The sequence below is a fragment of the Salmo salar genome, chromosome 09, assembly GCF_965601325.2.
Source record: "Salmo salar chromosome 09, fSalSal1, whole genome shotgun sequence".
Taxonomy (NCBI): Eukaryota; Metazoa; Chordata; class Actinopteri; order Salmoniformes; family Salmonidae; genus Salmo; species Salmo salar.
Window position 1 is genome coordinate 33,490,001 of NC_138299.1, and position 27,480 is coordinate 33,517,480.

A 27,480-nucleotide genomic window follows, 5' to 3' on the forward strand; every position below is an offset into this window, starting at 1 on the left:
TCTTCCCATTTGTTAAGTATTAATTGCTAACTATTAATATCAAACAAATCAGGTAAATACCTAATTTTTCTCTCAAAGAGATTACACTCTGGGAATACCTGAGGTGGTACAGTAAGTCAGTAAATATTTGTTTTCTAGGCTGGTAATATTTTACCTTTGACTTCCTAGAATGGAGAGAAAAGGGAGGGGTGGTTGAGGGTGATCCTAACAGACGTGGGACCAAGTCACTGTTATTCGAGATGCAAGCAAGTCTCAAGTCAAAAGGTTTGAGTCTCAAGTCGAGTCCCAGGTAGAATAGGCCAAGTCTGGAGTCATACATTTGAAGAGCAAGTTGAGTTCAAGTCAACTGAATAAATATCTATACATGCAATGACTTGTTCAACTACAAATCTAGACCTTGGGACTATAAATTCTATCTGATATTTTGTCAAAAATGAGTCACGCACATGTAATATCTCTTTAAATGGTTCTTCATATGTCTGTGAAGTTCGAGTTTTGAAAAAGACAATTTTAAGTGAAAGAAATTAAAACTAGATAGAACTATCTGCATTAACTCATTAGAACTTGGCAATATACAGTGAGGGAAAAAAGTATTTGATCCCCTGCTGATTTTGTACGTTTGCCCACTGACAAAGAAATGATCAGTCTAAAATTTTTATGGTAGGTTTATTTGAACAGTGCGAGACAGAATAACACCAAAAATAATCCAGAAAAACGCATGTCAAAAATGTTATAAAATGATTTGCATTTTAATGAGGGAAATAAGTATTTGACCCCTCTGCAAAACATGACTTAGTACTTGGTCGCAAAACCCTTGTTGGCAATCACAGAGGTCAGACGTTTCTTGTAGTTGGCCACCAGGTTTGCACACATCTCAGGAGGGATTTTGTCCCACTCCTCTTTGCAGATCTTCTCCAAGTCATTAAGGTTTCGAGGCTGACGTTTGGCAACTCGAACCTTCAGCTCCCTCCACAGATTTTTTATGGGATTAAGGTCTGGAGACTGGCTAGGCCATTCCAGGACCTTAATGTGCTTCTTCTTTGTTGCCTTTGTTGCCTTGGCCGTGTGTTTTGGGTCATTGTCATGCTGAAATACCCATCCACGACCCATTTTCAATGCCCTGGCTGAGGGAAGGAGGTTCTCACCCAAGATTTGACGGTACATGGCCCCGTCCATCGTCCCTTTGATGCGGTGAAGTTGTCCTGTCCCCTTAGCAGAAAAACACCCCAAAGCATAATGTTTCCACCTCCATGTTTGACGGTGGGGATGGTGTTCTTGGGGTCATAGGCAGCATTCCTCCTCCTCCAAACACGGCGAGTTGAGTTGATGCCAAAGTGCTCCATTTTGGTCTCATCTGACCACAGCACTTTCACCCAGTTGTCCTCTGAATCATTCAGGTGTTCATTGGCAAACTTCAGATGGGCATGTATATGTGCCTTCTTGAGCAGGGGGACCTTGCGGGTGCTGCAGGATTTCAGTCCTTCTCGGCGTAGTGTGTTACCAATTGTTTTCTTGGTGACTATGGTCCCAGCTGCCTTGAGATCATTGACAAGATCCTCCCGTGTAGTTCTGGGCTGATTCCTCACCATTCTCATGATCATTGCAACTCCACGAGGTGAGATCTTGCATGGAGCCCCAGGCCGAGGGAGATTGACAGTTCTTTTGTGTTTCTTCCATTTGCGAATAATCGCACCAACTGTTGTCACCTTCTCACCAAGCTGCTTGGCGATAGTCTTGTAGCCCATTCCAGCCTTGTGTAGGTCTACAATCGTGTCCCTGACATCCTTGGAGCGCTCTTTGGTCTTGGCCATGGTGGAGAGTTTGGAATCTGATTGATTGATTGCTTCTGTGGACAGGTGTCTTTTATACAGGTAACAAGGTGAGATTAGGAGAACTCCCTTTAAAATTATAGACTGATCATTTCTTTGTCAGTGGGCAAACGTACAAAATCAGAAGGGGATCAAATACTTTTTTCCCTCACTGTAAAGTTATATCTGCAATCCAATCACAAGCCTGAACAAATCCAGAAGGACCAATCAGAACATGCAGTACCAGTCAAAAGTTTGGACACAGTATTTTCTACATTGTAGAATAATAGTGAAGACATCAAAACTATGTAATAACACATATGGAATCATTTAGTAACCAAACAAGTGTTAATCAAATCAAAATATATTTGAGATTTGAGATTCTTCTAAGTAGGTACCCTTTGACTTGATGACAGCTTTGCACATTCTTGGAATTCTCTCAACCAGCTTTATCTGGAATGCTTTTCCAACAGTCTTGAAGGAGTTCCCAACTATGCTGAGCACTTGTTTGCTGCTTTTCCTTCACTCTGCGGCCCATCTCATCCCAAACCATCTCAGTTGAGTTGAGGTTGGGTGATTGTGGAGGCCACCTGATGCAGCACTCCATCGCTCTCCTTCTTGGTCAAATAGCCCTTACACAGCCTGGAGGTGTGATGGGTCATTGTCCTGTTGAAAAACAAATGATAGTCCCACTAAGCGCAAACCAGATGGGATGGCGTATCGCTGCAGAATGCTGTGGTAGCATAGCTGGTTAAGTGTGCCTTGAATTCTAAATTAATCACTGACAGTGTCACCAGCAAAGCACACCCACACCATCACACCTCCTCCTCCATGCTTCACAGTGGGAACCACACATGCAGAGATCATCCATTCACCTACTCTGTGTCTCACAAAGACATGGCGGTTGGAACCAAAAATCTCACATTTGGACTCATCAGACCAGAGGACAGATTTCCACCAGTCTAATGTCCATTGCTTGTGTTTCTTGGGCCGAGCAAGTCTCTTCTTCTAATTGGTGTCTTTTTAGTAGTGGTTTCTTTGCAGCAATTGGACCATGAAGGCCTGATTCACGCAGTCTCCTCTGAACAGTTGATGTTGAGATGTGTCTGTTACTTGAACTCTGTGAAGCATTTATTTGGGCTGCAATTTCTGAGGCTGGTAACTCTAATGAACTTATCCTCTGCAGCAGAGGTAACACTGGGTCTTCTTTTCCTGTGGTGGTCCTCATGAGAGCCATATTCATCATAGCGCTAGATGTTTTTGCGACTGCAATTGAAGAAACTTTCAAAGTTCTTGAAATTTTCCCAATTGACTGACCTTCATGTTTTAAAGTAATGATTGACTGTCGTTTCTCTTTACTTATTTGAGCTGTTCTTGCCATAATATGGACTTGGTCTTTTACCAAATAGGGCTGTTGTCTGTATACCACCCCTACCTTGTCACAACACAACTGATTGACTCAAACGCATACATTTTTGAAAAGCACACCTGTTAATTAAAATGCATTCCAGGTGACTACCTCATGAAGCTGTTTAAGAGAATGCCAAGATTGTGCAAAGCTGTCATCAAGGCAAAGGGTGGCTACTTTGAAGAATATCAAATATCAAATATATTTTTCTTTGTTTAACACTTTTGGTTACTACAGGATTCCATATGTGTTATTTCATAGTTTTGATATCTTCACTATTATTCTAGAATGTAGAGAATAGTCAAAATAAAGAAAAACCCTGGAATGAGTAGGTGTTTCCAAACGTTTGACTGGTACTATATGTCTTTGCCATCTCCCTCTAAGTATGGTCTTGGCTAGTCAAGACAGCAATAATGGCACGCAAGCAAAAAACAAGCACTGTCAGAAATCGTAACGTAATGATGTTGTCACATTTTTCAGTGATGACTCTAATTCATCTGATGCTCATAATGCATTTCTTAATGTATTTGATGATGTGTTCTGACTATCTTGGGAAAAGTGTTATTCTGTCATTTATGTATTCAAATAGCTACAGTCTTCTTAATAAAAACTGAACATGTGCCAGATAGAACATTATGGTTGAACCCAGATGGACATTTGTACTTTAGGGACCTTTTAAATCAAATCAAATTTTATTAGTCACATGCGCTGAATACAACAGTGAAATGCTTACTTACAAGCCCCTAATCAACAATGCAGTTGTTAATAAATAAGAATAAGAAGTAAAAGGAACAAGTAATTAAGAAGCAGCAGTAAAATAACAATAGCTAGACAATGTGCAGGTGGTACCGGTACACATTGACTCAATGTACAGAGTCAATGTTTTAAGATGAGGACCTTAATGGGTTATGAAAGAAGAATTCACTACAAAACAGTTCTGAGATCTGGGATGTGAAAACTTTGATGCTCTATATCTATTTTTTGCCAGATAGAACCTTAGTCCAACTGAACAAAATCTTTGCCCTTTTTAATTATTTTGTCTGCAACACATTTTGATTATGTAATAATTAATTTTAACCACAAATTCAAAATGCATGCTTCATAAGTAAGTATAAAAAATTGACATACCAAAGACCAGTAGGCCAATGCTAGTAATTGTTGCTTGATGTCCCATTGCTGGTGAGTAAACAGTTAATATTCTTCATCACCAAACAATTTTGGAGGGAGCTCTGCATATTCATTTATGGAAATACTCTCCCCCTGCAATTTGAAATTTGCGCTGCAACCAATCCTATAGCTACAGAAAATCAGCAATCTGTTCGCTAGCGACCCCCAAAAAAGGAGTGGTTCAAAGCTTGCGATCCCGGCGCACGCACATGCACGCACGCACAGGGTGAACACGAGCGCACAATCGCTGCGCAAATGTAGCCTGTCATTATAGCCATAAACGGTGATGCATTTTAAAAACACAACATAAAGAAATAGTAAATATCAACTAGAGATATCATGTCACATTGTCTGTCACGTACCTGGAGTCCAGAGTAAGTAAGCAGGATCATACAGCCTACCTGTATGCAGCGGGGGGTTACAGGATTGGATGGAAAGCATGATCTGTCCTTAGCCTTTTCGTTCCTGACAAATATCGTAATTAATTCTCCAGAATTCTCCAGAATAAATCTTTATCCAATAAGTATTGAAGGTAGTGCGACGTTCCAGCTATCTTTAGAAATATAGCCAGTACCACCACTGAGGTATATCATTATAACCCATCTAAACTAGTCCTATCTGAAATAAGAAAATGATCAATGAAATAACTAGGTAGCCCATTGTTCTGGCAAAGATGCGTCCGTAGCAGATTACCTAAATTGTATTTTATATGGATAACATTCATTTAGGCAGGCTACTCTATTTTCGCCACGCCAAATAGGAGAACATTTAAAGAACTGTTTTCTGGTCTCTAATCTGGGTGTGTGAGCCCGTCATTGCGTGCCAATGCTGTTGACTGGTCAACAGTCAAGATGCGTAACTTTTTGCTTCTGAAGCATACAGTGGTTCTTCCTTTAAAAGTTTGGAGCTTAGCTGCGACCGTTTGTGGCAGATTGTGGTAAATTGCGTCATTCTGGCAACAATGGCTGACACTTAAATAAAGTGCCATAGAATTCTGCGGCAACCGACAAGCTGTGCTGCAGTACGCTGCATCTTTTAAAGGAAGAACCGCTGTAGATTAGATGTTTTAGAAACAAGACATTTGGTACAATGCTGTATCTAAACCTATGTTAGTGACCAGATCAAATAAGCGAAGGTATTTATATCAATGGTAGGCTATATGTAGCCCAGTAGCGAGTTTAGCATGTAAATTCAATTGCAGACTTGGACCACATACCCACTCCACTGAATAGCATGCTAGTGATTGTTTTGCAACGCTTGCAGTTAGCCACTAATTCCTTCCAAACCACTCATTGTTGAATTTGCGATTTCCAACTTGTTGTGTAATGTTTATGTCCAATGGCCGATGAGCACCGATACATTTTATCTATAATTTGTCTTTATATGACAAGGATTGAAAACGATTTGCAAGTAGATTGTCAACATGATTCATGATTATGACTGCTCGCCTAGCTTGCTAGATTTTGAAAGTACGATGTTGACATGATTAGTGCAATCAAAGCTATGGTATATATAACGTGATTTAACATAATTTTATCTGTGGCCAATGACCTTGAGCCTTCTTGGATGGGCACCTTTAATGTAACTCTATGGCAGCACCCAAGGGGCTTGATTTGTCGAGCTCTCCCCGTAGATTTTGCGGTGACGTAGTGTCCCCATGAGTGACAGAACACTGAGCCAATCACTGCGCAACTAGAGAACATTACCAACCCCTACGCTCTGTATATTCCGTTGGCTGCCCCACCACCACAGAAAGCACAGAGCTAGGCTGAAACAGCTGCGTTTCGGAGCAGCCTTAATCAAGAAAGCAAAAAAGAGACAATGTTTGTATGCAGCTTTATTAATACATCTAGGCGTTCCGCTAGCGGAACCCCTAGCCAACAGCCAATGGGATATCATGGCGCGAAATACAAAAACCTCAAAAATCCAATAATTTCAATTTTTCAAACATACGACTATTTTACACCATTTGAAAGATAAACCTCTCCTGAATCCAACCACATTGTCCGATTTTAAAAAGGCTTTACAGCGAAAGCAAAACATTAGATTATGTTAGGAGAGTACATAGACCAAAATAACCACACAGCCATTTTCCAAGCAAGCATATATGTCAATAAAACCCAAAACACAGCTAAATGAAGCACTAACCTTTGATGATCTTCATCAGATGACACTCCTAGGACATTATGTTATACAATACATGTATGTTTTGTTCAATCAAGTTCATATTTATATCCAAAAACAGCTTTTTACATTGGCGCGTGATGTTCAGAAAATGTATTCCCACCAAAAACTTCCTGTGAATTTACAAAAATACTCATCATAAATGTTGACAAAATACATAACAATTATTTTAAGAATTATAGATACAAAACTCCTTTATGCAATCGCTGTGTCAGATTTTAAAATAGCTTTTCGGCGAAAGCACATTTTTCAATATTCTGAGTACATAGCTCGCCATCACGGCGAGCTATTCAGACACCCGCCAAGTTCGATGCAACCTAAACTCAGAATTAGTATTAGAAATATTGTATTTCCTTTGCTGATCTTCTACATTGTTTGCAAACTGATATGACATTTTTGGGGGGCCAAATTAACACGCAAAACAGGCAACCCCCTGTTTTTGTTTTAGCTAAACAGGTGGGGCTCAAAACAGGTGGGGCTCTTCCAAGTCTTCAGGCTCAAGTCAAGTCTAGTTTTGAGGCTCCAAGTGACAGTCAAGTCTCAAGTTATTTTATTTTCTATCAAGTCGAGTCGCAAGTCATCAAATTTGTGACTGGAGTCAGACGCCAGTACAAGTCTTGTGACTCGAGTCCAAATCTCTGGATCTTAGTACTGAACAGCTTTAAACACAGGTTTAGACGTGAGATATCTGTACTTCGACCAAGCTAACTACACGTTTAGATAGCTGGCCTCTAGACTAACTTACCAATCACATTTTTTTTGATGACATGGGCTAATTGAGTGACTGCTGATGCACAACCACATTTCGAAAATGTCACCTTGTGTATTCTATTATTCTAAATCTCAACAGTTGTCACAGGATCCACAGAAAATGGTGCCCCTCCTCGGCCGGGCGGCGCTCGGCCGGTCTACTAGCTGCCACCGATCTATGTTTCTGTGTTCGTTGTGTTTTGTCTGTTTAAGTCCGCACCTGTTTCCTTTTCTATAATTAGTAGGGGGGGTATTTAGTTTGTTCCTTTTGGTTAGTGTTTTGTGCGGGATTGTTTATTCGTCAGCGGGCAGGTCTGTGAACGTTCTGTGTTTTTGCACATTTTTCCCCAGCGGATTCTCGCTAGAGGAATGTTATATTTGCCGGGCTGCGCCCCGTGCGTATCTTTGTTTTCTCGGGGTTTACTGTGTTCCCGTGTGGTCTCTGGGCACACCCTATGCCCTTTTGTTACGCTGAGGGGTTTTTCGGTGCAATAAATATACCGTTCTACGGCACTACTGGACTACATCTCCTGCGTTTGACTCGGCCTTTTCCTCCTGCCTTACAGAATCCTGACAACAGTAAATTGAGACCCCGACTGAGTTACTAAAAAATAAATAATACATTAAAAAAATGTATTTGTGAAATTGGTCTGTGGACCTACAAAAGGGGGGTGGGTGGGCTGCCAGTTTCCCATCCCTGCCATTAGAGAACCCTTTTTTGTTTGAGGTAGAACCTTGTTGGGTTCCATGTAGAACCCTCTGTAGAAAGGGTACTCTGTAGAAAATGTACTCCTATGGGGACAGTCTAAGAACCCTTTTTAGGTTCTACTGTAGATAGCACCTTTTTTTTTTTCAAAGAGTGTACTAACTGAATAGGAAATTCAACAGAAATAGATAGACCACTAATTCTAGCTCTGTCTCTGAGGTTTTAGGATCCCTGGTAGAGATATTGATTCGTCATCATAGGTTTAGACTGTATGTAATATCGTACAAAAAATGAGATTTCTGATAAGGCAACAAGGTTGTCCTGAGCTAAAGGAATGTACAATACTACCTCACCATCACCACTACTACTAGCACTGCAGCTACCAGCAGCACCTTCCATCTGGAACAAATACAACAAATACTAAATAGAGATACAATGGGGCAGAGAAATCGAATCTAACTTGGCCCCAAGCACTTACCTGGAATGTGCATATAATGGTCCCGGGCATTTGTCATTGCGAATTGTTCTGGAGTTTTGTCATACTGTTAATGAAATAGTAAACTTGGCCCTGTGCATTACGTTCCAGCTTTATGCATCAATCTTTACAATTTCTTTCGTTGTCTTATTGCTGGAATCAATTTCTTCCCTGTGATTGCCAAGAAGAGCATTTAAAAGCAGTTGCTCCAAGGAGTGTTTCCGACTTCTGCTTTTTCTCCACTTTGTTGTCGATCCACCACAGCAGCCATGGCTAAGAGGTGATAGAGGTTTCTGGAAGGAGCCAGGAAATACTAGCATTAATTCATCTTATACCTAGTGAAGTAGGATCATCTTTTGATTTATAAGGTAGATTTTATTTGTAGGGTAGATTTATAAGGTAGATTTTATTTTCTGGCATTTATTGAATGTGTACATCATGTCGTTGTTGTTGTTGTGTTCTATATATGACGTTCAGTGGATAGGTAGACAGACAGTCAGGCAAACAGAAGACAGACAGGCAGAGACAGACAGACCGACAGAAAGGTAGGCAGAAACAGACAGACACAGACAGACAGAAATTCAGCTATGATTCAGGTAGGGTTTTGTTACAGAACCCTCCCAGACTTTTAGAACAAGCACGGTGTAGCAAGTTGTATCTCTCTCCATGCATTGGCACTGATGTTATGCTGCAATCTGCCTACCACTGTGTCTCAGGGAGAGGCAAACGTGAACATAACACCAACCCTGATATCAAGGCTTGATTCTGTGCCTGTTGACTTGTTTTCCTCTACAATTCTCATTGAAAACCTCCTCTCCTGTCATCCAACATCACCCCAAAAACATTCATTTCAGCTCCCCAAACTCAAAGGAAGGCACGTTGTCGAGCAGCCAGATCTGATACCAGCTTTTCTCCGATTTAGAATTAAGATCAGATTTTACTTAATTATTTCCTAATTAGTTTCCATGTTAATTAAAATGGTGGCTAATGTTAATTACCTATATTAATGGATTCTCGGTGTAACACCTGCCTGAAGCACTTGGCTCCGCTTTGGAAATATCTTCATCTGAGCTGTTTGCCGGATGCCGCTGTGCCGCCTCTCCTCTCTATGTTGATCTCAGGGGGGCTGGCAGGGAGGTGTGCTGATTCTGAGCCTGTGAAGAATTTCAGATTTCTGTTGTTTTCAAAGATAGGAACAAATATGTATGTGTATGAGAGTTAGGAACAAACACACATTTTAGTGCTGTCTAATACACTATATGAATGTGTTGTTAATGGTTGTCTTTCAATCTTTACTTACATTTTTACATACATTCTTTGTTTTCATTGCCTCCTATTAATATTGCATTTAAGATATGCCCAAAAGAAACCCCCTCTTCTTGACTGTGTGATGACTTCCTTATATGCATCTCAATGTATTCGCTCATCATTTAGGTCTTCACACATGCTTGATGACTTGAGTTGCGATAGTTTATGTTCTAGACGGTGAGTAGTCTGACTGTGTATTAGGTAGAAAGTGAGTAGTCTGACTGTGTATTAGATAGATGTGAGTAGTCTGACTGTGTATTAGATAGACAGTGAGTAAGTAGTCTGATTGTGTGTTAGATAGACGGGGAGTAGTCTGACTGTGTATTAGATAGACGGGGAGTAGTCTGACTGTGTATTAGATAGACAGTGAGTAAGTAGTCTGACTGTGTATTAGATAGACAGTGAGTAAGTAGTCTGACTGTGTATTGGATAGACGGTGAGTAGTCTGACTGTGTATTAGATAGACAGTGTGTAGTCTGACTGTGTATTAGATAGACGGGGAGTAGTCTGACTGTGTATTAGGTAGACGGTTAGTAGTCTGACTGTGTATTAGATAGACAGTGAGTAAGTAGTCTGACTGTGTATTAGATAGACAGTGAGTAAGTACTCTGACTGTGTATTAGATAGATGGTGAGTAGTCTGACTGTGTATTAGATAGACAGTGAGTAAGTAGTCTGACTGTGTATTAGATAGACAGTGAGTAAGTAGTCTGACTGTGTATTAGATAGACGGGGAGTAGTCTGACTGTGTATTAGATAGACAGACAGTGAGTAAGTAGTCTGACTGTGTATTAGATAGACAGACAGTGAGTAAGTAGTCTGACTGTGTATTAGATAGACAGTGAGTAAGTAGTCTAACTGTGTATTAGATAGACAGTGAGTAAGTAGTCTAACTGTGTATTAGATAGACAGTGAGTAAGTAGTCTGACTGTGTATTGGATAGACGGTGAGTAGTCTGACTGTGTATTAGATAGACGGGGAGTAGTCTGACTGTGTATTAGATAGACGGTGAGTAGTCTGACTGTGTATTAGATACACGGTGAGTGAGTAGTCTGACTGTGTATTAGATACACGGTGAGTGAGCAGTCTGACTGTGTATTAGATACACGGTGAGTAAGTAGTCTGACTGTGTATTAGATAGACAGTGAGTAAGTAGTCTGACTGTGTATTAGATACACGGTGAGTAAGTAGTCTGACTGTGTATTAGATACACGGTGATTAAGTAGTCTGACTGTGTATTAGATAGACAGTGAGTAAGTAGTCTGACTGTGTATTAGATAGATGGTGAGTAGTCTGACTCTGTATTAGATAGACAGTGAGTAAGTAGTCTGACTGTGTATTAGATAGACGGGGAGTAGTCTGACTGTGTATTAGATAGACAGACAGTGAGTAAGTAGTCTGACTGTGTATTAGATAGATAGACAGACAGTGAGTAAGTAGTCTGACTGTGTATTAGATAGACCGTGAGTAAGTAGTCTAACTGTGTATTAGATAGACAGTGAGTAAGTAGTCTAACTGTGTATTAGATAGACAGTGAGTAAGTAGTCTGACTGTGTATTGGATAGACGGTGAGTAGTCTGACTGTGTATTAGATAGACGGGGAGTAGTCTGACTGTGTATTAGATAGACGGTGAGTAGTCTGACTGTGTATTAGATAGACGGGGAGTAGTCTGACTGTGTATTAGGTAGACGGTTAGTAGTCTGACTGTGTATTAGATAGACAGTGAGTAAGTAGTCTGACTGTGTATTAGATAGACAGTGAGTAAGTAGTCTGACTGTGTATTAGATAGATGGTGAGTAGTCGGACTCTGTATTAGATAGACAGTGAGTAAGTAGTCTGACTGTGTATTAGATAGACAGTGAGTAAGTAGTCTGACTGTGTATTAGATAGACAGTGAGTAAGTAGTCTGACTGTGTATTAGATAGACAGTGAGTAAGTAGTCTGACTGTGTATTAGATAGACGGGGAGTAGTCTGACTGTGTATTAGATAGACAGACAGTGAGTAAGTAGTCTGACTGTGTATTAGATAGACAGACAGTGAGTAAGTAGTCTGACTGTGTATTAGATAGACAGTGAGTAAGTAGTCTAACTGTGTATTAGATAGACAGTGAGTAAGTAGTCTAACTGTGTATTAGATAGACAGTGAGTAAGTAGTCTGACTGTGTATTGGATAGACGGTGAGTAGTCTGACTGTGTATTAGATAGACGGGGAGTAGTCTGACTGTGTATTAGATAGACGGTGAGTAGTCTGACTGTGTATTAGATACACGGTGAGTAGTCTGACTGTGTATTAGATACACGGTGAGTGAGCAGTCTGACTGTGTATTAGATACACGGTGAGTAAGTAGTCTGACTGTGTATTAGATAGACAGTGAGTAAGTAGTCTGACTGTGTATTAGATACACGGTGAGTAAGTAGTCTGACTGTGTATTAGATACACGGTGAGTAAGTAGTCTGACTGTGTATTAGATAGACAGTGAGTAAGTAGTCTGACTGTGTATTAGATAGATGGTGAGTAGTCTGACTCTGTATTAGATAGACAGTGAGTAAGTAGTCTGACTGTGTATTAGATAGACGGGGAGTAGTCTGACTGTGTATTAGATAGACAGACAGTGAGTAAGTAGTCTGACTGTGTATTAGATAGATAGACAGACAGTGAGTAAGTAGTCTGACTGTGTATTAGATAGACCGTGAGTAAGTAGTCTAACTGTGTATTAGATAGACAGTGAGTAAGTAGTCTAACTGTGTATTAGATAGACAGTGAGTAAGTAGTCTGACTGTGTATTGGATAGACGGTGAGTAGTCTGACTGTGTATTAGATAGACGGGGAGTAGTCTGACTGTGTATTAGATAGACGGTGAGTAGTCTGACTGTGTATTAGATACACGGTGAGTGAGTAGTCTGACTGTGTATTAGATACACGGTGAGTGAGCAGTCTGACTGTGTATTAGATACACGGTGAGTAAGTAGTCTGACTGTGTATTAGATAGACAGTGAGTAAGTAGTCTGACTGTGTATTAGATAGACGGTGAGTAAGTAGTCTGACTGTGTATTAGTCAGACGGGGAGTAGTTTGACTGCATATTAGATAGACTACTCACAGTCTGACTGTGTATTAGATAGACAGTGAGTAGTGGAGACACTACTCTTCACACTGATGTCTCTGTCTGTCTCTCTCTGCTGCTGTTTTGACTTCTTAGAAGCCAGGGATCAGTGATTTAATGTCACCTTTCAGCAACAACATTAAATAAGAAGCAGCAATTTAGCTCCTAGCAATTGCTAATTTCACGCGCTGATAAATGTTGCAGGAGCTAAACCTTTGAAACTCCCCTAATATATTTCTTAAAGGTACAGGAACATATGTACTGTAGGCAGAGTTACCCACGGAAGTATTCCACCGAGACTTGAACGTCAAGGTCTAAGTCACTTGGTGGTGATGCTGAGGAGGTCAGCCAGCCCAACTCTGTGCCATGTAGACATTTCACCCCCTCATCTTGTTCAATAGTCTCATCATGATGATATGATGACAGTAAAGGCTTTCAATGCAGAGGCTTTCTGTTAAATCATTGTACTAAACGAGTAGGAGGAATTAGCCGTGCAACTGTCATTCCAAAGCAACATGGACAATCAATCATAGCAATCATAGAAATGAACTAGCTTCTATTTTAAATAGCAGTATATACTGTATATTCCAGAAGCAGTAACACTAGCTACAGTATACTGCTACTATATTATAGCAGTGATAATATTATACGTGAATAAAAGGTGCACATGTCAGACCACACTGTTATAATAACAGTGTTTTTGGCAGTAAAGTCTCATAATTCATGCAAGGAGACCACATATTAAATCCAGACTTTATGGCCAGTGATTTGAAAGTAATAGTTTTCAAATGAGTTTCATGTTTTCCAATGTCTCTACAGAGAGCCACCCTCTTGAAAATAATCATTTACAGCATGTTTCAAATAGAAACGTGTAAAGAAGAGAATGCCAAAGAAAATATTTTGTAGAAAACAATATGGATACAGTGCATAGAATTCCCCAACATCACTCATCTTTTGATGATCAGGATTTCAAAATGGTGGCTTATTCCCATACGGGTTGTTGGTTGTTTTGAAGGTGAAGCTTCACTGTTGTATGTGTAAATGTATAAGATACTTTAATGGAATCCTCAGCCGTTTACAACTCATGGGTTCCCAACCCCACACAACCAACAGCTGAATTTATTTTCCGAGCATGCTTCCATTTTTCCATCCATCCGTCCGCTCCTTTCTAATACAGCACAGCACAGCACAGCACAGCACAACAGGACGACCCTGATGGGAGACATTTCTAACAAGCCAATGTATGTCCAGGGTGTTTTGAACACAAGTGGCAGGTGGGCAGGGTGGTTGGCGGTGACTTCCCACAGTTTTCAATCTCGCCACGATGCCTCTTGCATTCAGAGAGGACGATAAAATAAATAAACCAACCCAGTGTTGTGTCACATTGCCTAAATATACAGTTTAAGAGGCATCCTCAGACTTTCGGCTCTACCGTTCCCATACCAACTAGTGTTCACCAGAGGCACATACCCCTCCTCGTAAATGTTATATTGTTCCCCAGGTGGTTCAAATGAGACCAGTATCCTGTTTGCATGGCAGCTTCAAAATTCCTATTTCTTTCTTTCTTTCTTTCTTTTAGTCTTTCTTTCTCTTGTAGTTTTTTTTGGTATCAGATGAAAGACAAAGGGAAAAACCGTTGTTACACAATTATGTTTTTGAATTTTTTATTCAAATGAATTTGCTTATTCAAAACATCTGGTCCTCCAAACAGCCCATGGACATTCTTTTGTCAGTCTGTGATTCTTCCTCAAGTCCATCACTGCCTTCAGTATCACATAATTTATACTCATAGCTTCTCTTGTTCCTTATATTTGAAGATAGCATTTATATTTGTTTTATTGGGCTTTGAGGGCTTTACCATTTTTGTCTTATATTACCTTCTTTCTTTTGCAGGGATTACACAAAGAATGAATGAGAACTGAATTTGGCCTATATGCTTCAATATCTCATAATTTCTCAATAAGAATCAACCACCAAAGTGATTGTCACGTTTGGTGTTGGATTGGTATCAATGGAGATTCTTTCTGAATGTTTTCTGAATGTCGAATCAATCTGTTGTTCTGTTGTGTTGCATCTTCCTTTGATAGTTTTATTCATGCTCATTCTATGGGAAGGTCAACTACATTCGATATTAAAGTTCAGAGAAACTTTCATAACTACGAACAAGGATGTATCTATCTATGAGCTACATATCCCGACACCACATATAGTGCCTTCAGAAATTATTCAGACCCCTTGACTATTACACATTTTGTTATGTTACAGCCTTATTCTAAAATTGATTAAATAACAACAAATCCTCAGCATCTACACACAATAACCCATAATGACAAAGCGAAAACAGGTTTTTAAAAACATAAATACCTTATTTACATAAGTATTCACACCCTTTGCTATGAGACTCAAAATTTAGCTCCGGTGCATCCTGTTTCCATTGATCATCCTTGAGATGCTTCTACAACTAGATTGTAGTTTGAGGCACAGATCTGGGGAAGGGTACCAAAACATTTATGCAACATTGAAGGTCCCCAAGAACACAGTGGCCTCCATCCAGTTTGGAACCACCAAGACTCTTCCTAGAGCTAGCCACCCGGCCAAACTGAGCAATCGGGGGAGAAGGGCTTTGGTCAGGGAGGTGACCAAGAACCCGATGGTCAGTCTGACAGAGCTCTAGAGTTCCTCTGTGGAGATGGGAGAACCTTCCAGAAGGACAACCATCTCTGCAGCACTCCACCAACCAGGCCTTTATGGTAGTGGGGAGACAGAACCTACTCCTCAGTAAAAGGTAGATGACAGTTTGCTTGGTGTTTGCCAAAAGGCACCTTAACACTCTCAGATCATGATGATGAAACCAAGATTGAACTCTTTGGCCTTAATGCCAAGCGTCACTTCTGGAGGAAACCTGGCACCATCCCTACGGTGAAGCATGGTGGTGGCGATTTTTTATTTTAATGTTGCGGGGATGTTTTTCAGCTGCAGGGACTGGGAGACTAGTCAGGATCGAGGGAAAGATGAACGGAGCAAAGTACAGAGAGATCCTTGATGAAATCCTGCTCCAGAGCGCTAAGGACTTCAGACTGGGGCGAAGGTTCACCTTCCAACAGGACAACGACCCTAAGCACACAGCCAAAACAACACTGGAGTGTCTTCAGGACAAGTCTCTGAATGTCCTTGAGTGGCCCAGCCAGATCCTGGACTTGAACCTGATCGAACATCTCTGGAGACACTTGAAAATAGCTGTGCAGTGACGCTCCCAGTCCAATCTGACAGAGCTTGAGAGGATCTGCAGAGAAGAATGGGATAAATACCCCATAAGGTCCTCCCATCCACAGAGGAACTCTGGAGCTCTGTCAGAGCGACCATCGGGTTCTTGGTCACCTCTCTGACCAAGGCCTTTCTCCCCAGATTGCTCAGTTTGGCCGGGCGGCCAGGTCTAAGAAGAGTCTTGGTGGTTCCAAACTTCTTCCATTTAAGAATGATGGAGGTCACTGTGTTCTTCGGGACCTTCAATGCTGCAGAATTTTTTTAGTACCCTTCCCCAGATCTGTGCCTCGAACCAATCCTGTCTTGGAGCTGTACAGACAATTCCTTCAATCTCATGGCTTAGTTTTTACTCTGACATGCACTGTCAACTGTGGGACCTTATCTGCACTTTCCAAATTATGTCCAATCAATTGGATTTACCACAGGTGGACTCCAATCAAGTTGTAGAAACATCAAGGATGATCAATGGAAACAGGATGCACCTGATCTCAATTTCGAGTCTCATAGAATAGGCTCTGAATACTTATGTAATAAGGTATTTTTGTTTGTATTTTTTTTTTACATTTGCAAAATGTTCTAAAAACCTGTTTTCGCTTTGTCATTATGAGGTATTGTGATGTCATTATGGGGTATTGTGATGTCATTATGGGGTATTGTGATGTCATTATGGGGTATTGTGTGTAGATTGAGATTTTTTCTTTATTTCATCCCTTTTAGAATAAGTGGTTATAGTGGTGCACTAAAGTGGTGATAAGCCCAGTCATTCTGGACGGAGTCTAACTACGGTTTAGTCTAAATTACACTATTGTGCCTGGAAATACGATGACATTGATAAAGTAGTCAAATATTTAGTAGGAAACAACTTTGCCAGCATTATCATGTCGTCAAATTGACTTTAGACAGATGGCAATGTTGTCACTTGCTTGCAATGTTCTCTAAAATAGCTAGCTGGCTAGCTAACGTTATACCTCATCTAAAGTCAATCTGGTGGCATCAAAATGATGACAAAAGGTTTTCCTACTAATTATTTGCCTCCTTATGAATGTCATTATATTTGCAAGCCACAGTAATGCACTGTCATGTGTGCTCCCTCTCCAGCCTATAGGTCACCAGGCTGCTCATTATGGCGCACACCTGTCACCATCGTTACGCACACCTGCGCATCATCAGACTCACCTGGACTCCATCACCTCCCTGATTACCTTCCCTATAGATCTCACTCCCTTTGGTTCTTTCCCCAGGCATTATTGTTTCTGTTCCTGTGTCATGCGTTGTTCATGTTTCTTATTTTGTATTTATGTTGCGTTTATTTATTAAAACACTCACTCCCTGAACTTGCTTCCCAACTCTCAGCGCACATCGTTACAGCACTTTGGATGAAATCTTCATCAGCGCTCGTTGACGATGCATTGAGAAGAATGCTCAGCCGGGCATCCGTCCAAAATGAATGTTCAAAACAATATTGTGACGAAACATGCAACCCATGAACATATAAGCTGCCAGTTATTTATTGGTTAAACCTTTGTGGTGGTTCTAAAGTACTGGGAGCTTGTACAGTGGCAAGAAAAAGTATGTGAACCCTTTGGAATTACCTGGATTTCTGTATAAATTAGTCATAAATTAGTCATAAAAATCTTAGTCACAACAAAAGACAAACACAGTGTGCTTAAACTAATAACACACACATTATTTTATTTTTCTTGTCTATATTGAATTCATCATTTTAACATTGTAGGTTGGAAAAAGTATGTGAACCCATAGGCTAATGACTTTTCCAAAAGCTAATTGGAGTCAGGAGTCAGCTAACCTGGAGTCCAATCAATGAGAAGAGATTGGAGATGTTGGTTAGAGCTGCCCTGCCCTATAAAAAACACAACATTTGAGTTTGTTATTCACAAGAACCATTGCCTGATGTGAACCATGCCTCGAACAAAAGAGATCTCAGAAGACCTAAGATTAAGAATTGTTGACTTGCATAAAGCTGGAAAGTGTTACAAAATATCTCTAAAAGCCTTGATGTTCATCATACCACATGTCGTGTCTTTGGCTATGCCGGATTAAGTGATATGACATGCTAACCTATAAAATTCTTTCTCTGTAATTAATATTACCTGATTAAGATAATCATGTAAATGTAATTAACTAGAAAGTCGGGGCACCACGGAAGAACATTTATAGAGCCGTTATCTTCCGAATAAACTCTTAAAATACTTAGTAATCTTTTACATCGATAGCAGTCAATATTAACCCTTATCTTATTTTCAGTCTCATAATGAAAGTTGTAAATTCTTGGTTATCTTCACGAACCCTGGCTAACAAGTTGAATCAGCAATACAAAATTGGGTTTAATTATTTATTTACTAAATACCTAAACTTATCACACAGAATTACAAATACACAGAATACAAATGATGTCATACAGAAAACATCCCTGGTGGACGGAACCTGTATGATGGCTGGTTACACAAAGGAAAGGGGGTTGGGCTTGAATGAAAGAGCGGGAAGACTTAGGAACAAAGAAACAGCAGCTATGCTATCGTAAATACATTATCTTATGCATTCTAAATTACCGCCATTTGGAAAAGGAAAATGCAATAAATATTTACTCTGAGCTGCGCTTCGGTAGATTGGTCGTAGATGCTGGCCGGGTTGGCCAACAGATCTTCCTGTCCTCGGAAGAACGTCTCTGGTGGTACATTGGATACGTGGTGGTATCTTCGTCTGTTTGTTAGACTGGATCCGTCGTCCGTCCTTTCCTAGCCCACGTCTACAGCGGCCGCTGCTAACTCAACGGCTAGGAAGTATCACTTCTGTAGTGAATAAGCTCAAAGTTCATACCATTCGCCACCAAAGCTCACGCTGAGGTTGGCTTAGTTCTGTACTTGACATGTGTCCTTCTAACGTAGAGGCTGCAGACCTCACGTACTGGAACATGTGGTTATCTTTTCGTCAAAGGCTTATATAGTGGAGAGGGGGAAGGATGTGTTTCATCGTTTATAACCCCTGTCTCTTCACAGGGGTGGGCCACTGATCAAGCAGGGCACTTTCCTTATGAAAACCCAATTCTCTCATTTGGAAGCTAAAATTACATTTAATCTCCTAACAAACAATTTCAATATCAAACATTTCAATTGCATAACAATTCCATGTGACTCTGATAACTAGAGGGTGTATACTTTCCCAGGTACAGTTTATGTCGTCCTGTCATCAGTCATAATGTCTCAGATGACAACCGAACTGACATCCATACTCATTACGTTCCAAAGCATATTTCCAACTGGTTTTATTACCAAAATATGGTTCCTTTCCCCATTTGTTTGATGTTCCCAGACTCTCTATATTTAACAGGACAGCAGTCCTCCAGGACAGCAGTCCTTCAGTAGGGTCAGAAAGAGAGGGGAAGGGAGAAAGGTATTTATGGGGGGGTTATAAACCTTACCCACAGGCCAACGTCATGACACACGGAAAGACAAATTGTCTATAAATGGAGAAAGTTCAGCACTGTTGCTACTCTCCCTAGGAGTGGCTGTCCTGCAAACATAACTACAAGAGCACAGTGCAGAATGCTCAATGAGGTTAAGAAGAATCCTAGAGTGTCAGCTAAAGACTTACAGAAATCTCTGGAACATGCTAACATCTCTGTTGACGAGTCTACGATACGTAAAACACTAAACAATAATGGTGTTCATGGGAGGACACCACGGAAGAAGCCACTGCTGTCCAAAAAAACCATTGCTGCACGTCTGAAGTTCGCAAAAGAGCACCTGGATGTTCGACAGTGCTTCTGGTAAAATATTCTGTGAACAGATTAAACTAAAGTTGAGTTGTTTGGAAGGAACACACAACACTATGTGTGGAGAAAAAAGGCCCAGCACACCAATATCAAAACCTCATCCCAACTGTAAAGTATGGTGGAGGGAGCATCATGGTTTGTGGCTGCTTTGCAGCCTCAGGGCCTGGACAGCCTGCTATCATCAACGGAAAAATTAATTCCCAAGTTTATCAAGACATTTTGCAGGAGAATGTTATGGCTATCTGTCTGCCATTTGAATCACAACAGAAGTTGGGGGATGCAACAGGACAACGACCCAAAACACAGATGTAAATCAACAACAGAAGAAAATACGCCTTCTGGAGTGGCCCAGTCAGAGTCCTGACAACCGATTTTTAAAATGCTGTGGCATGACCTCGAGAGCGGTTCACACCAGACATCCTAAGAATATTGCTGAACTGAAACAGTTTTGTAAAGATGAATGATCCAAAATTCCTCCTGACCGTTGTCCGGGTCTGATCTGCAACTAGAGAACATTTTCGGTTGAGTTTATTGCTGCCAAAGGAGGGTCAACCAGTTATTAAATCCAAGGGTTCACATACTTTTCCCACACTACACTGTGAATGTTTACACGGTGTGTTCAATAAACACATGAAAATGTATAATTGTTTGTGTGTTATTAGTTTAAGCAGACTGTGTTTGTCTATTGTTGTAACTTAGATGAAGGTCAGATCAAATTTTAGGACCAATTTATGCAGAAATCCAGGTAATTACTAAGGGTTCACATACTTTTTCTTGCCACTGTACATATATAGAGTGTGCACCTCTTTATTTTGATAGCCTACAGTTCACTCGCCATTAGTCAGCACCTCTGCAATTCTTTTGGGGTGTGTGCCAGCTCATGCTTTTCATTGCCTAACTAACATTCCCCTACTACCGTAGCCTTTTCCTGTTTTTATAATTTACAAATATAACATGCATAGATTCATAGACATCAGTATTGAAATAGAACTGAACTATAAATCCGGATTGTTTGAGAGGGACAAAACAAAAATCATATAATTCCAAACTTTTCAAGATCCTTCAAACTGGGAAGCCAACCAAGTCAAGGAGAGTCCTCCTGCATGCCACAGATGATACACTGTTCTCAAACTCAAGATGGCTGGTGCTAAATTGTGTTTGTCTGTAGTCTGCATTAGTCATTATTGTGTGTGTGTAAACAGCTCCAATCGGATTGGGTAATTAGGATCATGACACGCCTTCCGTGAGTGAATCAGAAATGAAGGCAAATTCCTTTGAGGTTGGGACGGAGAAGGATAACTCGCCGGCACAGTTGTGTCTGCTAATTTTCATGGAGCTCCTAGCTAGTTAGGTTAATTTCATTCTTCCCAAATGAACAGAGCGTTGAGGCCTGACTGCTGAGTTTCATATAACACACTCTCACAGACTCAAACACACACGCTGTTGATTTACTTGTTTATTATCGAGTGTGCTTTTGATTGAGAAGCAGTTTGCATTCATGGAATTGTTTGACCTTTGTAGAGGCAATGGCAAAATAGATTAAACGGTGTCAATGGCACGCAAACAAAAAACATTTCATACAGTGTTAAAGAGGAATGAGGAAAAACCAAGCTTGCTGGGCGGGGGGTTGTTCATTGGCACAACATTGGATTCATCTCTATATTTTGTATGCAATTACAGATCCACTGCAAGGCCTGTGTGGATTTCTGATTGTCTGATGCTCAGAATCCCTGATCTTAATAGAAGCACTTTGGTAATGTTGCTGTATTGTGGGATTTGATATTCCTACAGTCAGGGGCGAAAATCTGATATCAACTTTGGAGGGGACAATTACATTAAATTTTCTCAAGAGCAATTCCTGAGGGGGACACCAACAGTAGTGCTGTAACACATAGCCTACATTGAACCAAATAAATAAGGTGTTTGCCGTACTCCTAGCTACCGGTACCCAAAACTACACAACTAATCACAACAGCAATACCATTGCCTTTAACAAATCTTAGTTCAGTCACCAGTTTAAGTTGAGAGTGGGGGTATCCATGGCATTTTCCAATTATGTTCCTATTTTACAAGTAAAAAAAATTGAGAACCTTTCAGAATGTTGCCAAACAAAGACTCAACAAACTTACCTGAGACTCCCTGTCTCTACCAGTCTGTCCCTGCATATCTGTCCCCAACTCTGCTGTCTGTGTGCCATCTGTTGCCTGCTCTGCCCAATGACATCATTGTGAAACATTTCCAGAATTTCATTTCTTTCTTATGAACATTTTATCAACTAGTCTTTGAGATATTAGGCTACTAGGGTTCTTACTTTGCGTTTTGGTGTACTGAAAAATACTCTGATGTCCGTCTTTTATTTTTCTGCTATTTTTCTACCTGGCTGGCTGGCTGGCTACACACACACACACAGTGTGTAGGTTATTTACAGTAGGAGATGGGCTTCTATCATCTTATCTTTAATCATTCTATTTGGGCTTCGATCTAAAAGGTAGCTAGCAAATGCTAGCAAATAGCTGAATTTGCAAAGCTAGCGAGCACCAATTCCGTTTCAGTGGTGTTTGCTATAATCTTTGCTACCCGGGTTAAATAAAATAAATAAATAAAAGTTCCCTTGCGACAATTTAGCTTTTGCAACGAGACCATTAAATATATTTAAGACAATGGTAGAAGAGAGTGTAGTTCTGTTCAGCTTGGACTTCAGTTTATCGCTAACCTTATCACAGGGACTTTGAAGCACTAACTTACATCATCTGCATGCTGATCTTGGATTAAATTGACGATAGCAAAGATTCCATCTTTGACGAGGCCACATAAATGGAATAGGTACTAGCTAGCTTAATAGTTAAGATTTGCGCGCTAGCTCTGCATATTCAGCTAGTGTGTGTGTGCGATTGACTGGATTAATCTCATCAGTTACGTTCGTTGAGTGCCTTTCAGACAGTAGATATGACCCCTCTGTTAGCTTGCCAACTAAGAAACTGGCAGTGGATCAAACCATTGTGAAGCAAAGGGTGGGGGGGTCGCAATCTTTTGAAACTTAAAAACGCGCTATTAAGTGTCTATAATCAGCACAATTGCTTTCATTGCGTATTATTAATATTATTTAAATTACATAGTTATGTTTCAGTGATATATTGGGGGGGACAAATCATATTTTTCCCAGGATGGGGGGGGTCGTGTCCCCCCCGTCCCCCCCGGGATTTCCGCCCCTGCCTACAGTACAACATGGCTGTGCATTTTGTCTAGTGGACAATCTTTTGGGCTCTTGATTATGTCCATCATCTTTAATGCATAGGACATCTTATTCAAGTAACCACCAATCACACTTCTTGTATTAGTGGCAGGCGTTTGTATAAAGCTAATAACCAATGTTGTGTAGAGAATTATACACTCATATCAACATAACATAATATCTGACAATGTAACTACAGTCAGTACAGTGTAACTAATGTCCGCTACAAGACCATGGTGATTGCCTACGGAGCTGTGAAGGGAACGGCACCTCCATACCTTCAGGCTCTGATCAGGCCCTACACCCAAACAAGGGCACTGCGTTCATCCACCTCTGGCCTGCTGGCCCCCCTACCTCTGAGGAAGCACAGTTCCCGCTCAGCCCAGTCAAAACTGTTCGCTGCTCTGGCACCCCAACGGTGGAACAAGCTCCCTCACGACGCCAGGACAGCGGAGTCAATCACCACCTTCCGGAGACACCTGAAACCCCACCTCTTTAAGGAATACCTAGGATAGGATAAAGTAATCCTTCTAACCCCCCCCCCCCCTTAAAAGATTTAGATGCACTATTGTAAAGTGGTTGTTCCACTGGATATCATAAGGTGAATGCACCAATTTGTAAGTCGCTCTGGATAAGAGTGTCTGCTAAATGACTTAAATGTAAATGTAATGTAAATGTAACAACCTTTGTTTACCAGAATGTTTTTAGTTACCCAGTGCTGGGTCTTGTTCAATAGGTCACACCGTAGCTAAATGTTTTCAAACATTCTAAAACAGAAAACAAAAAATGTCCAGGTCTCTTTGTTCCAGCTAATTTTCCAATGTTTCGTGCCAATGAACAAGACCCTAATGTGTCCTTTGATGTGTTGTGTTATCAGGGGGAGTTGCTGCAGAGCCACTGGGCGGCTCAGAGGGATGTCCTGGACCAGCTGAGTCTGAAACTGAAGAGCCAGCAGTATTGTACTGGCACCATCAGGAGGACTGGGAGGGAGTACGCACAGATGTCCAAATACAACAGGTAGGTCGCCACCATTGATCCTCAGGGCCACCATACTTATGGGGACTCACTGGATTATGTTATACAGATCCACAATCAGACGTCTTCAACTTCAAATCAAATAAAAGTGTATTTGTCACGTGCGCCGAATACAACAGGTACAACCTTACAGTGAAATGCTTACTTACAGGCTCTAACCAATAGTGCAAACAAGGTATTAGGTGAACAATAGGTAAGTAAAGAAATAAAAACAACAGTAAAAAGACAGTGAAAAACAGTAGCAAGGCTATATACAGTAGCGAGGCTATAAAAGTAGCGAGGCTACATACAGACACCGGTTAGTCAGGCTGATTGAGGTAGTATGTACATGAATGTATAGTTAAAGTGACTATGCATATATGATAAACAGAAAGTAGCATCAGCGTAAAAGAGGGTTGGGGGGGCACACAATACAAATAGTCCGGGTAGCCATTTGATTACCTGTTCAGGAGTCTTATGGCTTGGGGGTAAAAACTGTTGAGAAGCCTTTTTGTCCTAGACTTGGCACTCCGGTACCGCTTGCCATGCTGTAGTAGAGAGAACAGTCTATGACTGGGGTGGCTGGGGTCTTTGACAATATTTAGGGCCTTCCTCTGACACCGCCTGGTGTAGAGGTCCTGGATGTAGTGCCTTGCGACCAGAGGCCGAGCAATTGCCGTACCAGGCAGTGATGCAACCAGTCAGGATGCTCTCGATGTTACAGCTGTAGAACCTTTTGAGGATCTCAGGACCCATGCCAAATCTTTTTAGTTTCCTGAGTGGGAATATGCTTTGTCGTGCCCTCTTCACGACTGTCTTGGTGTGTTTGAACCATTCTAGTTTGTTGTTGATGTGGACACTAAGGAACTTGAAGAGCTCAACCTGCTCCACTACAGCCCCATCAATGAGAATGGGGGCGTGCTCAGTCCTCTTTTTCCTGTAGTCCACAATCATCTCCTTAGTCTTGTTTACATTGAGGGATAGGTTGTTATTCTGGCACCACCCGGCCAGGTCTCTGACCTCCTCCCTATAGGCTGTCTTGTCGTGGTCTTTGATCAAGCCTACCACTGTTGTGTCGTCTGCAAACTTAATGATGGTGTTGGAGTCGTGCCTGGCCATGCAGTCGTGGGTGAACAGGGAGTACAGGAGGGGACTAAGCACGCACCCCTGTGGAGCTCCAGTGTTGAGGATCAGCGTTGCAGATGTGTTGCTACCTACCCTCACCACCTGGGGGCGGCCGTCAGGAATTCTAGGATCCAGTTGCAGAGGGAGGTGTTTAGTCCCAGGATCCTTAGCTTAGTGATGAGCTGCGAGAGTACTATGGTGTTGAACACTGAGCTGTAGTGAATGAATAGCATTCTCACATAAGTGTTCCTTTTGTCCAGGTGGGAAAGGGCAGTGTGGAGTGCAATAGAGATTGCGTAATCTGTGGATCTGTTTGGGCGGTATGCAAATTGGAGTGGGTCTAGGGTTTCTGGGATAATGGTGTTGATGTGAGCCATTACCAACCTTTCGAAGCACTTCATGGCTACGGACGTGAGTGCTACGGGTCTGTAGTCATTTAGGCAGGTTGCCTTTGTGTTCTTGGGCACAGGGACTATGGTGGTCTGCTTGAAACATGTTGGTATTACAGACTCAATCAGGGACTGGTGAAAATGTCAGTGAAGACACCTGCCAGTTGGTCAGCACATGCCCGGAGCACACGTCCTGGTAATCCATCTGGCCCCGCAGCCTTGTTTATGTTGACCTGTTTAAAGGTCTTACTCTAGCAGGATTTCTTGTAAGCTTCCGGGTTAGAGTCCCTCACCTTGAAAGCGGCAGCTCTACCCTTTAGCTCAGTGCGAATGTTGTCTGTAATCCATGGCTTCTGTTTGGGGTATGTACGTACAGTCACTGTGGGGACGACGTCCTCGATGCACGTATTGATAAAGCCAGTGACTGATGTGGTGTACTCCTCAATGCCATCGGAAGAATCCCAGAATATGTTCCAGTCTGTGATAGCAAAACAGTCCTGTAGTTTAGCATCTGCTTCATCTGACCACTTTTTAATAGACCGAGTCACTGGTGCTTCCTGCTTTAATTTTTGCTTGTAAGCAGGAATCAGGAGGATAGAGTTGTGGTCGGATTTACCAAATGGAGGGCGAGAGAGAGCTTTGTGCGTGTCTCTGTGTGTGGAGTACAGGTAATCTATAATTTTTTTCCCTCTGGTTGCACATTTAACATGTTGATAGAAATTTGTTAGAACTGATTTAAGTTTCCCTGCATTAAAGTCTCTGGCCACTAGGAGCGCCTCCTCTGGGTGAGTGGTTTCCTGTTTGCTTATTTCCTTCTACAGCTGACTGAGTGCGGTCTGTCGTGTCTTTGGGGGTACCATTAAACTGAAGATATGTTTATCAATTAGCTCCCTGTAATTATTATCACGCGATTAAACTGATTAATCGTTTAATTGTAATTAACTAGGAGGTCGGGGCACCAAGGAGAATATTCAGATTACAAAGCTATAATTTTCCTAATATAACTTTCCTGTACTATAATATTATATTCTATTATAGTATAGGTCGATTATCTTCTTAAGTTTAAATGGTGTATTTACCTCTAGTCCAGTCTCATTCCAAAACGTCGTAAATTGTTGTATCTGCACGAACCCAGTCTTTACTAAAATCATCCATACATCAATTGTCTTAAAATCATTTATTTACTACATTAAGTAATTAACAGAAAAACATACAAACAGTAATTATTGTCACAAAGGATTGGTATCGGAATGTGCCCTTGTGGGCTAAGCAGTCAGGTCGGCCTGTTGAACAATGGGTCATAAAAGGTCGGCTGAGAAGTTACACAGGGTGATTTAATATTAACAATTGACAATTGAAGGCTCACTCATTCGGGAACAATTGCAATCAATATATATTTACTCTCAGTGTGTCGTTCTGATTCTTGTTGGAGAGTAGTTCTGTTGGGGAGTTTTGTCCGCGTTCTCTCTCTCTCTCTCGGTTAGAATGGATCTTTTAGAGCGACCTTCATTAATGTCGTCATCGAATGGTTGGTTCGTTGGTCTTCGCGTTCAATGATATAATTTACTTAGCTGCAGACTAATAATTAATATCAAAGACTTGTTCTTATTCTGTCGGTATCAATAGTCTAAAAGTTAACCACGTGGTATGGTTCACTTTCAGTAGAGGAATTGGAAGGTAAAACCTATTAGCCATGAGTGTAGGCCTGGTCTGGAGAAATGTAAATCAGGGAGTGTTTTATAGTGCCCATCGAA

General features: G+C 41.1%; 1 protein-coding gene across 1 annotated transcript in view; it reads left to right on the forward strand.

The window, feature by feature from the left end:
• LOC106611224 (A-kinase anchor protein 6) overlaps positions 1-27,480 on the forward strand; it is a 286,291-nt gene that overhangs the window by 173,895 nt on the left and 84,916 nt on the right. The window contains exon 7 of the mRNA XM_082955490.1: positions 24,076-24,215. Within this exon, the coding sequence (XP_082811616.1) occupies positions 24,076-24,215 (140 nt within the window). The remainder of the gene's footprint in view (positions 1-24,075; positions 24,216-27,480) is intronic.